The following is a 12,911-nucleotide window of genomic DNA, read 5'->3' as shown; positions in this document are numbered from 1 at the left end:
CTGTCGAGCCGCGGGGCGCCCCACTGAGGCTTCTCAGGCGCAGTTCAAACCGTGCGTCCCGGCCCGAGCGCCTACCCTCGGAAGTCCATTCGATTCAAGAAGGGGGGGACGGAAATACAACGACCCACGTGCCTCGCCCTTTAAGAAGCACCCCCATTCGAGCCTGGCGGGGCGCCGAGTAAATCCTCGCGAGAGCCACCGGATTCCGCCCGCTTCTTCCTCTCCGCTTACCGGGACGGAAGGAAGACGGTACTTCCCCGCCCCCCGGTCTGACCTCACAAGGCAGCGCGGTCTCAGCTGTGGCCAATCCGCAGGCTTATTGTAGGCCGCGGCGCAGAGAGCCAATGGAAAGTCGCGGCGCGCGCAGAGCGTGCCCTTTTCCGCTCAGGCCCCGCCCTTCCGTCCGCCGACTTCCACTCAGCCCTTGGCGGAGGAAGTGATGTCACAGGCCCCATGTGAGCGGATTGCAACACATGCAGCTGCCTGGAGAGAGGGAGCCGGTGTCCTACGTCAGAGCCGCCGCCGCGGAGTCGCCGCCGGGGAGGACCAGCCGCTGCCGCCCAGGACTGGGCCCTTAGGTGAGCCAGGGGGAGGGAGAGGCCAGCGACCCCCCACGGCGGGTCGCGCGGGGCGGGAAGAGGAGGGCCTCTCGGGGGTGGCAAGGAAGGGGGCCGCTCTGCCCAGTGGCGGCGCTAACTCTGTGGTCTTGATGTCTCCGGGCCCCGCCGGGCCGCTCTAGGGAGGAGGAGGCGAGAAGATGGCGGACGACCCCACTGCTGCGGATAGGAACGTGGAGATCTGGAAGATCAAGAAGCTGATTAAGAGCTTGGAGGCGGCCCGCGGGTGAGCGCTGCGTCCGGCCCCCAAGTGCCCTCTTGGTACCCGGACCCCTCAGGATGGCCGCCCCCGCGCCGCATGGCCGGATGAGGAGAACCAGGCACTACTCCCGCCTTCTGGACTTTTGGGGAGTTGTCCCCGACCCAGGGGCTAGCCTAGCCGCTAGGGTCTGTGCGACTGGCCCGGGAAGGAGTCCTTCCCCCGCTTGGGGGTAAAGAGCCCGGTCCTGGGGCTCGGCCCACTCGACCCCCCTCGTGGCAGACTCCTGCTACTTTTGTACCCCTCCTAGGCCCTTGAACCCAGCTCCTCCCTCTTCAGGCTCCAGGTGCTGCCACCCAACTCGGGTGCTGTTGGGGGAAAGGGCTCGGCCTTCCTTTCCAAACTACCTTCCCTGTGATTTCCTCCCTTCACGTTCCTCAGTCAGGCCTCTTTAAAATGGCCTCTCCTTCTCGAGCTTCTGGGACTCGGTTGGGTGAAGTTTGGATGGGGCAGAAGGGAGAGGTGGTCGGGGACAACCTCTGACATCTCCTGGTTTCTCCCACGATGACTTCCCCCAGATCCTCTAATTATTCCGGAGCTTCCTGGTTTAGCTATTCCAGGACCTGTCTATAAACTGCAAATGCCAACGTGTACGGCGAGGGGGGAGTAGGGGAGGTTTTGGTTGACGATCTCTATCTAAAAATGCAGAATACGGGGCTGTTGATATGAATTGCAGCATCAGGGTCCCTTTTGGCCTCTCTGGAACTTCAGGGGATAGAGGTGCCAGATGCTTGCGTAAATTCAGAATTGAATTAGGTGGGCTTGAGTCTCCTTTTGTAAATTTTGATAAGAAACGATAGGTGAGTCCACTGTGGGAAGGGTAAACTAGTTTAAAACTAGCTCTATTTTAAAAAATGTTTTTAAATTACTCGTTTGGGGAAGCTGTGTCAGGTATTCCTATTTTTTCACCTAGTTACTTGATTTTGTTTCTCACTCGTGGAAACTTTTTATTTATAGGAAGTAGGGGGCCGGGGGAAGAAAGTGTTTGGGACATTACTTATTTGTGTGTTTGAGTATTCTTAGAAGAGTGACGTGCCCCAGGCCATTATGAAAGTTTTCAGCTTAAGAATTGAACATTTTGGTTTCCAGCCCAGGTTTGTCCTTGATTGGTAGATTTGCAATGATAACATTGATTAAGTTCTTAATTGAAGTGTGCTTGGTTCCATGGAAGGCCCAAGGTTAAGACAGGTTTTACCGTTGTCTTTCGTTCTTAATAAATTAGTGACAGCTCTGCTTGGGATGAAGCTTCTGAAAGTTTGGTGACTTGGGCTTTTGCTCACGCTAATATGAGCTGAAGTAGCAGCTTATTTTTTGTTCTTTAAGTTTGTTTTTCTTTGGACTTAATAGAATATTCAGACTTAATTAATAATCTTACAGGAATTTGAACACAGGTAGTTCTGTGCCACATGATAGAATGAATAGTTTTTCCCCATGTGTAAGAATACTGTACAGGAGGGGGTAATATGGGTCATGACGCATTGTGATGCACTACCAGGAATGAGCCAGGTTCTTTTGTTTCATTAGGATATTTTGTTGTGTTAACTTGAATTCCTCAATTGAGTCTATCTTTTATAAATTTCTGTTGTTGCAGTGTTGTTTAAAATTGTCTCTGACCTGTAGATTTGTTCTCTTATTTAATTTGGAAGCAGGCTCACACATTAGAGTTTATATACATTTTATTCTTTGAAGAAGTCTAGATTATGAATTCACAACTATAATTTGCCTGATGTCCAAGTGAAGTAACATAGACGGAATAACTCAGCTTAATAAGTAACAGCATTCCTTTCTACTGCTTCAGGAAGCTTTTTTTTTTTTTTTAATATATTTTATTGATTTTTTACAGAGAGGAAGGGAGAGGGACAGAGAGTCAGAAACATCAATGAGAGAGAAACATCGATCAGCTGCCTCCTGCACACCCCCCACTGGGGATGTGCCTGCAACCAAGGTACATGCCTTTGACCGGAATCGAACCTGGGACCTTTCAGTCCCCAGGCCGATGCTCTATCCACTGAGCCAAACCCGGTTACGGCAGGAAGCTTACTCTTAAATTTGTTCCTAGTCACTTGAAACTTTTAAGCTCCCCTTTAAAACTTTTAAAGGCTTTATTCCTTTGATTAGCAAGGTTTATTAAAGTTTAATTTTTTCTTACTGATTTTAGAGAGAGAAGAACATAGATTTGTTGTCCCACACATTCATGTATTCATTGTTCTATTGTGTGTGCCCTGATCAGGAATCGAATCCCCATCCCTGGCACATTGCGATAACAACACTGTAACCAAGTGAGCTATCTGGCCATTAAAGTTTAAATGAAGTTCTTACACTCAACTTTTCTTCCACGTGATGGAGTTAGTTTGGAGTTTTAAACGGGAATAAGCTGTTTAAAATATCTAGGGAATAGTCTTCCTATAAATAAACGATGTAGTTGATAATCATGTCCTACTTTGCCTACTTAGATTTTATTCAGGATTTGGTTGGGCCCATGAAAATTTAAAATCTTGGCCATCTCTAGCTATCAGTAAAGGAGTCACAAGTTTATTCTGTCTGGCTCAGAGGTTTTCCAGTACATACCAATTTCTTTTGGGGAATAGCAAAATTGTATTTTCATAGCTGAGTTGTGTTACAGTCAGACAGATTATCATAGTGTACAGTGAGAATGCTTTTTCTTCTTTACCCAATACTAAAATATTTAAGGGAAAATGTAATGGACTTTTAAGGACAAACTGAATGGAAAAATGAATCTGTGTGCTGGTGTTTGGGGGGTCAATCTGGGTTTCAGGAGAAAACAGGTTATGTGGTTATTAGCACTAGATAGTGGTGGATTGAGAGAATTGAGTTGAAAGGGGTATTACAGTATAACTTGATTTAAATTGGGTGAGACATAAGTCACACTTAAAGTTAGTGGTAGTTTCTTCTTGATTTATGATTGCTCCTGGTATATTCTCCACAGTTGGTGTAATGAGGACAAATATGTGCATAAGCCAAAACTGGAACTAGGGCCATGAGAATAGAAGGTGGTTGCAGATATTCTGAGTAAGAAACTAAAGCAGGTGAATGGTAGGTGGGAAATTTTGGTTGCTGTTTTTTCCTTGTTTTCTGAACCAGCAAGAAATAGTATTGGAAGCTTTATAGTTTTCAGGTAGTAAAATCATAACCAGAGCTTATTCCATCCAAGGACAATGGTGTAAGTGACACAGGAACAGACAAGGTTAATTTGAACTAAGTTGTGTCTGTATGTGTTAGAAATATTGTTCATTTATCTTCAGCAGGGAACCTTGAATATTTCAGACATAATGAGCCCTCCAACAGATAATCCATGTTTGAAGATCTGTGCAGTTTGTAAACTTCATTTGGGTGTCATCGGTTGTTTTGGGGCATTTTTAAAGCTTACTATTTAGTTAAAAATAACTTGTAGATACCTAGACTTTGAAGGAAGTAGAAATTACCTGGCTGTATATAGCTGTCTTTCCTGCCCCCAAATATGATTCGGGGGCCAGGGAGGCTGGATGCGAGACTATTCTCTATTCTCAATAATGCTGATAAGCAAATATGTGGGGGGTTTCCCCACACCAAGCAGTACTCCGATTCTTAGTGATCACCAGCTGAGTGTCCTACAATTCAGTTCACTTCTGACATTGAAATTAAGATCAGATCCCACAAGGTAAAGGGCTCAGTCCCACAAGACTACCCTACTTGAAAACCTGGTCCTACTTCTGATCCACAGGCTATAAATTGGGGGTTCAATAATTTGCTGCAATGGCCCACAGAACTCAGGGAAACACTTTATTTGTGTTTATTGGTTTATTACAGAGGATAATACAAAGGATACAAATGTACAGCCAGATGAGGAGGTACATAGAGCAAGGTCCAGAAGGGTCTGAGTATGGGCACTTATGCCCCTGGGGACCTAGAGTGCACTACCTGAATTTCAAGTTCAGTACATCTTGTTCAGGAATTTTATAGAACATAATCTGCAGCATGCCACTTTCTTTTCCCCTTCCTTGAGGTCCATGTATGGAACTGAAAGTTCCAATCCTGAATTCATTTGGTCTTTCTGATAACCAACCTCATTCTGAAGCTATCTAGGAGCCCTACCCTAAGTCACTTAATTAGCATAAACCCAGGTGTTCCCGGAAGGGATTCCTTATGAATAACAGAAGCAATCCCATCAAGGAATTCTAAGACCAAATTGATTTCTTTCTTTTTTTAATCCTCATGAGGATATTTTCCTTTTTTTTTTTTTTTTTTTTTTTTTTAGAGAGAGAGAGAGTGGGAGAGGGAAAGACAGAGAAACATTAATGTGAAAGAAACAAATCGATTGTTTTCCTTCTGCATGAGCCCGGATCAGGGCCCAGGCTAGGGAGAAGCCTGCAACCGAGGTACATGCCGTTGACCAGAATCGAACCTGGAACCCTTTGGACCCTAGGCTGAGGCTCTATCCACTGAGCCAAACCGGCTAGAACCAAATTTATTTTCTTATACCACATGATTTTTTTAAATCTCCACAAAATTTCTTACATTGTGTTTAATTAAAGGTAATTTTGAGAGCTCATTGAACAGGTTTTGTAAAAATTTATAGACAATAAAATATATACAAATTGTTAATATAATTTGAATAAGTTAAATGTGTTTGAATACCTTCCTCAAGTGGAAATTGTTGATTAAGAACATTAGCTTAAATAATACTTGGAATGTTCTCAAGGCAATGAATTTGAGAGGTAGTAAAAGGAAGAGAGGCAGATAAGAGTATATTTGATAGAGTGTGGTGGTGTTCCTCCGTCCACTTCAAGTGTCACAGGCTGCCTGCCTCAACTCTGAACTTGTCCTAACAGCCCTTGTATTCTGGCATGGTGTTCTATGCACTGTGAACCTAATGAACAATTACTCTCTTTGAATTTCAACTCTTGACAGACTTCTCATTGTAGTAGCAGATATACTTATCCTTCCAGGAAAGGAAGGCCTACTCTGGACACACTCCTAGGTAAGCAAGAGTACCTAATTAGAATACCATTTAAGGCCTATTGCAATGTGGGTTACAGGTGGCTATCCCCCATTCCCACCTTCTTCCCCCACACACATACCAGTTGGACCCTTTTTAGCAAAGGGCCCATTTTCTTTGAGCTTGGGGTTGAGTATGTGCCCAGTGCAGCCTCTGGTGCTGGGAACGTGTTCAGTTGTGAGAAAATGTAAAATGTCAGTTTTATAGCAGGACTAAATCGTCTTTAATCCTATTGAAGAGTCAGAAGGAGAAATTTGCCTCTTTTTCCCTAGATCTGTTAGAACTGTCCAACTGAGAATTTGGGACAACAGAAATTTCTTCTGAGTCCAACTTACTCTCCAGGTATCTCAGAATAGAACCTTCTGGGATACATTCTGTAGGTGGCTCTTAATTCTTCAGCAGTCTGCTCTCTTAGTGAGGGGGAGAAGGGATAAGGGAGTTTCAAGGCTCTTCTTTGCATCAGGTTAGAAATTATGAGGTTTCTCATTTGGGGACACTGTCCTCAGAGAGTATAATGAAGTTCCCTCTGATAACAACTTGATCTTATTGCCACTGGACACACTTTGAACTTTGCCTACTATCTGTTAGAAAAGGAAATTCCCTTTTTTTTTATTTTTGTCACTTTTCCTGAACAGGTGTATTTTTCTTCCTTGAATCTAAATGCATAGAAACCAAGAAAAAGAATGGTTTTGCTTTTATTCCCAACCCAAATATAATGGAGTTTAATTAAGAGCCATAATTTTATTATTCTCTTATAGATACAAAGATGGAAACATTAAAATAGACATTAAAGCTGTCTGTTTTAATCCAGTCCTTTCTCTTTCATCTACTTAATTTGTATGTAATAAGTGCCTTATAACTCTTTATATGTTTGCTTTGTCCTTTTTTTAACCCTCCAACTTACTTTAGACCTTTATTTTTTTAATTTTTTTTTTTTTATTGATTTGAGAGAGAGAGGGAAACATTGATTGGTTGCCTCCCACATGTGCCCTGACTGGAGTCAAATCAGCAACCTTTCAGTGTAGGGGACATTGCTCAAGCAGCTGAGCCACACCCACCAGGGCTATATCTTCATTTTAACACCAGTTTTCAGATGTGTGGCTTCTCGTCCTATGTATGCTTTGTCTTTTATCTTGTCACCATCCTTCCTACACAGTTCAGAAGAGTTGACATTTTGAAATGCCTGACACTGTTTCTTGTCATGCAGATACTGGTTCTGTAATCTTCTGTTTTCACATTTTCATTTGAATCTCTGAGGTCACTTTGATCCTAGTCAAAACAAAAGTTTGTCTTTTCAGCCCTGCCGGTGTGACTCAGTGGTTGAGCATTGACCTGTGAACCAGGAGGTCACACAGGGCACATGCCGGGGTTGCAGGCTTGATCCCCAGTAGGGGGCATGCAGGAGGCAGCACGTCAGTGATTCTCATCATTGATGTTTCCATCTATCCCTCTCCTTTCCTCTCTGAAATCAGTTAAAAAAAATTTTTAAATTTGTCTTTTTATGCTCTGTCTGTGGCCTTTTAAATTATATTGTTTTCCCCAAACTAACATCTAGGTATATGAAAAATGAAGCCCACAAATGAATTTTTACTAGCAACCAGTCAGCTTACAAACTTCATCAAGCATCTGTTGTGAGATGGGCAATAGACATTTGTAAGAAATGTGTAATACAGTGAGAATGTGGTCTGACACATAACCCTAGTGTGATGATATGAACCATTTCCAGCCCCATATTAGTAGTAAGTACATAATAACACAGTACACATTGAAGGAGGTATAGTATAAGCAGATAATTCAGGTCTCGAATAAATATGTTGGACATTGTCAGATACCAAAAGATAGATAGATAGATAGATATGTGTGTGTATATATATATATATATATATATATATATACATATATATATATATATATATATTAATTTCTGAGAGGAAGGGAGAGGGAGAAATAGAAACATCAGTGATGAGAGAAAATCATTGATCAGCTGCCTCCTGCATACCCCACACTGGGGATTGAGCCTGCAACCCAGGCAAGTGCCCCAGCCGGGAATCAAACCCTGACCTCCTGGTTCATAGGTCAACACTCAACCACTGAGCCATGCTGGCCAGGTGAGATGTAAGAAATTGAAGTACAGTAAGGGACAGTGCTAGATTCTGTTTGTACTTTTCTGACTTTGAAGCCTGTGATCCTAACATTCCATACTGCCTTGCTCTTTGATTAGTATTTCTGAATACAAAGATCTCCCATTCTTTTCTGAAAGAAAGACTCTTGTCCAAGGAGATTGGAGTTTACTAGAAGGAGCAGGTGTGCTGAGACCCAGGAGCAAAGATAAAAGGGAAACAGGCATGCTGTTTGCAAGTCTGTCCTAGAAAAAACTTGGGTACCGAACATACTCGTTTCTAATGAGAATCCATAAAGCAAGTGAGGGGGATAACTTGCTTTAAACCCCTCCCCAAAAGCTAATTTGTGTATTAGAAAGATTAACAGGAAGTTTATGGCTTCGTTTTATTTGAATAGTATTTACATAGTGGTCAAAAAAGATAGGAGCCGAAGCCGGTTTGGCTCAGTGGATGGAGCGTCAGCCTGCGGACTGAGGGGTCCCAGGTTCGATTCCGGTCAAGGGCATGTACCTGGGTTGCGGGCATATCCCCAGTAGGAGATGTGCAGGAGGCAGCTGATCAATGTTTCTCTCTCATCGATGTTTTTAACTCTATCTCTCTCCCTTCCTCTCTGTAAAAAATCAATAAAATATATTTAAAAAAAAAAAAAAAAGATAGGAGCTGGATTTTCATTTATAGAGTCCTGTGTAGAACACTGGTAATGAGTCTCTACTGCTGGTTGTGATTGGTATCTCCTGACTTTGCACTGATGTGAGAACACTAGAGAAATTTTCCAGCTTCTGTTGCTTCCCTGGTGGAATATTCCACTAGGTTAATTTTGTGAAGTTGTTATAATTCTTTTAAGATGAAGTAAATGTCTGTACTTGTAGAAAAAGTAATGCCCATCAGATGTATACATTTTGGTTTTAGATAACTGAGTAATCCTGCTGAGGATGATACTAAAATAAGCTTTATAAACTTTTTACTGAAAAATTTTGGGACAACTGATTTATTCTGTCCTCTAGCATAGAGGTTGTTTTATGTTAGGAATTAAACATTTATTCGTTCATCAAATGTTTGAGTGCTCACTGCGTGCTAAAATGATTTCTGCCCTCAAGAGGCTTATATGGACCTAGTGTAAGCAATGTGTTGTTTTATTGATCCTTGGAGAAAAAACAGGTCACACCTTTGAAGTGACTGATTCTGGGTTTATCAAAATACGGAACCCATTCCATAACTGTAAGCTAAAGCCACTTAAGCTTTTGTATAATATAACTAAAGTTTTAGAGGAGAATGAATTTCACTCCCTTATGACATATTTAAAAATAGTTTCTGGTGTTTTGGCCATATTGTTTTCTTTTTTATTGCTTTCAGAGAGGAAGGGAGAAGGAGAGAGAGAGAAAAACATCAATGATGAGAGAGAATCATTGATTGGCTGCCTCCCACTGGAGATCAAGTTCGAAACCAGGGCAAGTGCCCTTGACCAGAATCAAACCCGAGACCCTTCAGGCCGCAGGCTGATGCTCTATCCACTGAGCCAAACCAGCTAGGGCTGGCCATATTATTTTGAACTATATTTTTGGCTTGGTACTCTTGTTCTATTGGAAGATTTGGCAAGTCCTCTGATCCAGTAAAGGTGATCACCTGCCACAAGGTCAACATTTCTCTCTCTCTCTCTCTCTCTCTCTCTCTCTCTCTCTCTCCCTCCCTCCCTCCCTCCCTCCCTCCCTCCCTCCCTCCCTCCGTCCCTCCCTCCCTCCCTCTCTCCTTAGATTGACTTCAGCACCACCTAACTGCCTTTTTTCTGTGCTTTGATGATAATTCTTTCTGACCGATACCATTAAAGGTCAGGGGGCTAGGGCACAAGGAGCTAGAGTTCCATCTAGTTACCATTTAGTGAACACTATCTACTATTCATGCTAGGCATTTGATATATATTATCTTTTTTTTTTAATATATTTTATTGATTTTTTACAGAGAGGATGGGAGAGAGAGAGAGAGTTAGAAACATCGATGAGAGAGAAACATCGATCAGCTGCCTCCTGCACATCTCCCACTGGGGATGTGCCCGCAACCCAGGCACATGCCCTTGACCGGAATCGAACCCGGGACCCTTCAGTCTGCAGGCCGACGCTCTATCCACTGAGCCAAACCAGTTTCGGCTGATATATATTATCTTAACAGAATCCTCATGACCTTGTAAACTAAGTAGAAACTGAGGCCCAAAGAGATTTGTGTAATTTGCTGTAGGTCACACAGATAGGACATAACATGAACCCAAATCTGTCTGATTCTAAAACCTTTGCTAACTCATAACCACCTTTCTGTTCCCATATTCAACCCATATAAAAAAGATTGCTTTAGTCTCATTTTTGTTTTTTGTTTTTAATACTCAACCAAGGGTATGTTTTTATTGATTTTATAGAGGAAGGGAAACACTGATGTGAGAGGAAAACATTGATCAGTTGCCTCCCATACGGGCCGACCAGGAATCAAACCCTGATCAAACCTTTTTGGTGTATGGGACGATGCCCAACCAACTGAGCTGGCCAGGGCAACTGAGGTTTAAGTTAAGCTTTGTGGGCCTGAAAAGGGTATAGGATGGCAAGCTTAGCCATCCATATCCTCAGACTAGTCATCAGACATTGAGATGAAAAGCTTCTTGGAGAGCATATACTTTATTTTTTAAAAAAATATATTTATTGATTTTTTGCAGAGAGGAAAGGAAAGGGATAGAGAGTTAGAAACATTGATGAGAGAAAAACATCGTTCAGCTGCCTCCTGCACACTCCCTACTGGGTATGTGCCTGCAACCAAGGTACATGCCCTTGACTGGAAACGAACCTGGGACCCTTGAGTCTGCAGGCCGATGCTCTATCCACTGAGCCAAACCGGTTAGGGTGGAGAGCATATACTTTAAATCCCAACCAGAGACTATAGTAGGCCAGGGGTGGGCAACCTTTTTGTGAGTGCATGCCAAAACCAAAATCTCTGACTCAAAATTCTTCTGCGTGCCAACCCTAATTTTTTGAGAACATGGTACGCCTGCTTGATATCTCTTAAGGTGTATGTATGTGAAGAACCTTGAAGAAATAATAAAATTCATTCGAGCGACAAAAACACAGTATATGATGATGAAAAATACATTTATTTTTTAATGTATACATGTACACTGATAGGCAGACAGAAAACTTTGTGACTCCGTTTGATATTATCAGTGGGACTTTTGCTGCTGCATCACTATGACAGATTTTACATCAGGTTTATATTTCGTGACCTTCAGAGATATGCACGAGCTACTTTCATCCGTCAGGCTACTCCTATTACGAGACTTAACAAAATACATCACTGAGAACAAAGATTCACAGGCGTATGTGGATGAAACCAAAACACTGGTTGGATCTAGGAAGGCAGGGAGAGTTAAGGCAGAGGCATAGAAATTGCTCTTCCCCTCTCTCGTCAATCCATGTCTATGGTCTTTAAGATAACTTGTTATGTAAAATTATTTATTTATCTAAGATGCACCTACACTGAATTTATCTGAAAAATAAAAAAGTCGATATTAAGAAAAAAATTGTAAATGGAAGATTATAAGAGAGGGTTTCGCGTGCCAGCAAAAGTTACTGGCATGCCATATTTGGCACGCGTGCCAGGGGTTGCCCACCCCTGTAGTAGGCAGTCTGGCCCAAACCTAAAAGTAATTCTATTATGTGGGGATGATGAGATGGATGGCAGGGCATTTCATGGGGAATGAATGTTCTACCTGGAAAAATAAGGACATCTCTGAGCCTTGACAATTCACTGGTTGTTAGTGCTGTGGTAAATGACAGCAGCTCACCTCCAATCAAGTGGGCTCTGTGAATTTCTTCTTAGGAGGGAAGGAGAAGTCATAGAATCTCTCTAGCTTCAGCAGGCCAAGACTTCTTGCTTAAAGGTGTAGGAAGCAAGTCCAACACATTGATTCTCAATCCTAGTTATGCATTAGAATTTTTCTGATTCTACTTGAATCAATCTATTTGAAAATTGAGATTCCCTCTTACCCACAGTTACCAACCTCATGTTCCCTATTTAAGAGCTATTGAATTAGACCTGGCTCAGGGTCTGAGCATCGACCTATGAACCAGGAGGTCACAGTTCAATTCCTGGTCAGGGCACATGTCTGGGTTTCGGGCTCAATCCCCAGTAAGGGGGTGTGTAGGAGGCAGCTGATCAATGATTCTCTCTCATTATTGATGTTTGTATCTTTCTCTCCCTTCCTCTCTGAAATCTTTTTTCTTTTTTTTTTCTCTTTTTTTTTTCTTTTTTTTTTTTTACAAAAGAGCTATTGAGTTAGAATACAGGAAAAGGGGATCTTTTGATTTTTTTGTTTTGTGGTTATTTGTGGGGTTTTTTTGGTATTTACTTTTAGAAAGCTTTTCAAGGATTCAGAGTTCTCATGCAAATTAGTCAGTGGACAAGCTGGTGGGAAGCACATTTTTTTACACCTATTCTAAAGTGTCCTTCAGCATTGTTGATGATGAGCTTTCATAAGATATTTACAGGTCACCTCTGGCCAGGTGATTAGAGTGTTGTCCCAACATCCCAAGATTGTGGGTTCGCTCCTCAGTGAGCACATACAAGAAGCATCCAATGAATACATAAATAAATGGAACAACAAATCGGTGTTTCTTCTTCTCTTTCTCTTTCTAAAATTAATAATTATTTTTTAAAAGATACTTACAGGTCAGTGCCTATTACATTTCCTTGTTATGACTCACCAGAAGCCACCTTGTATTCAAAGGCTAGAACTCCCTAAAGTTACACAAACACACAAAAAGACACCACAGCGCCCTAGCCCTAGGCTTTGCTCTAATTACCTTGAGTTTTCTTCCTTAGAGACCTTTCAGTAATGGCAGTTCAGTGACAAATATTTCCATGTTCATAGTGCTCAGGGGCCATGA

General features: G+C 42.3%; 1 protein-coding gene across 1 annotated transcript in view; it reads left to right on the top strand.

The window, feature by feature from the left end:
- Positions 1–438: 438 nt before the first annotated feature.
- ETF1 (eukaryotic translation termination factor 1) overlaps positions 439–12,911 on the top strand; it is a 34,179-nt gene continuing 21,706 nt past the window's right edge. The window contains exons 1-2 of the mRNA XM_081090772.1: positions 439–578; positions 740–843. Of these exons, the coding sequence (XP_080946898.1) occupies positions 758–843 (86 nt within the window). The 5' untranslated portion in view covers positions 439–578; positions 740–757. The remainder of the gene's footprint in view (positions 579–739; positions 844–12,911) is intronic.

This window comes from Myotis nattereri (assembly GCF_964212035.1).
Source record: "Myotis nattereri genome assembly, chromosome: 5".
In the NCBI taxonomy this organism is placed as follows: domain Eukaryota; kingdom Metazoa; phylum Chordata; class Mammalia; order Chiroptera; family Vespertilionidae; genus Myotis; species Myotis nattereri.
This window is presented reverse-complemented; position numbering and strand designations above follow the sequence as displayed.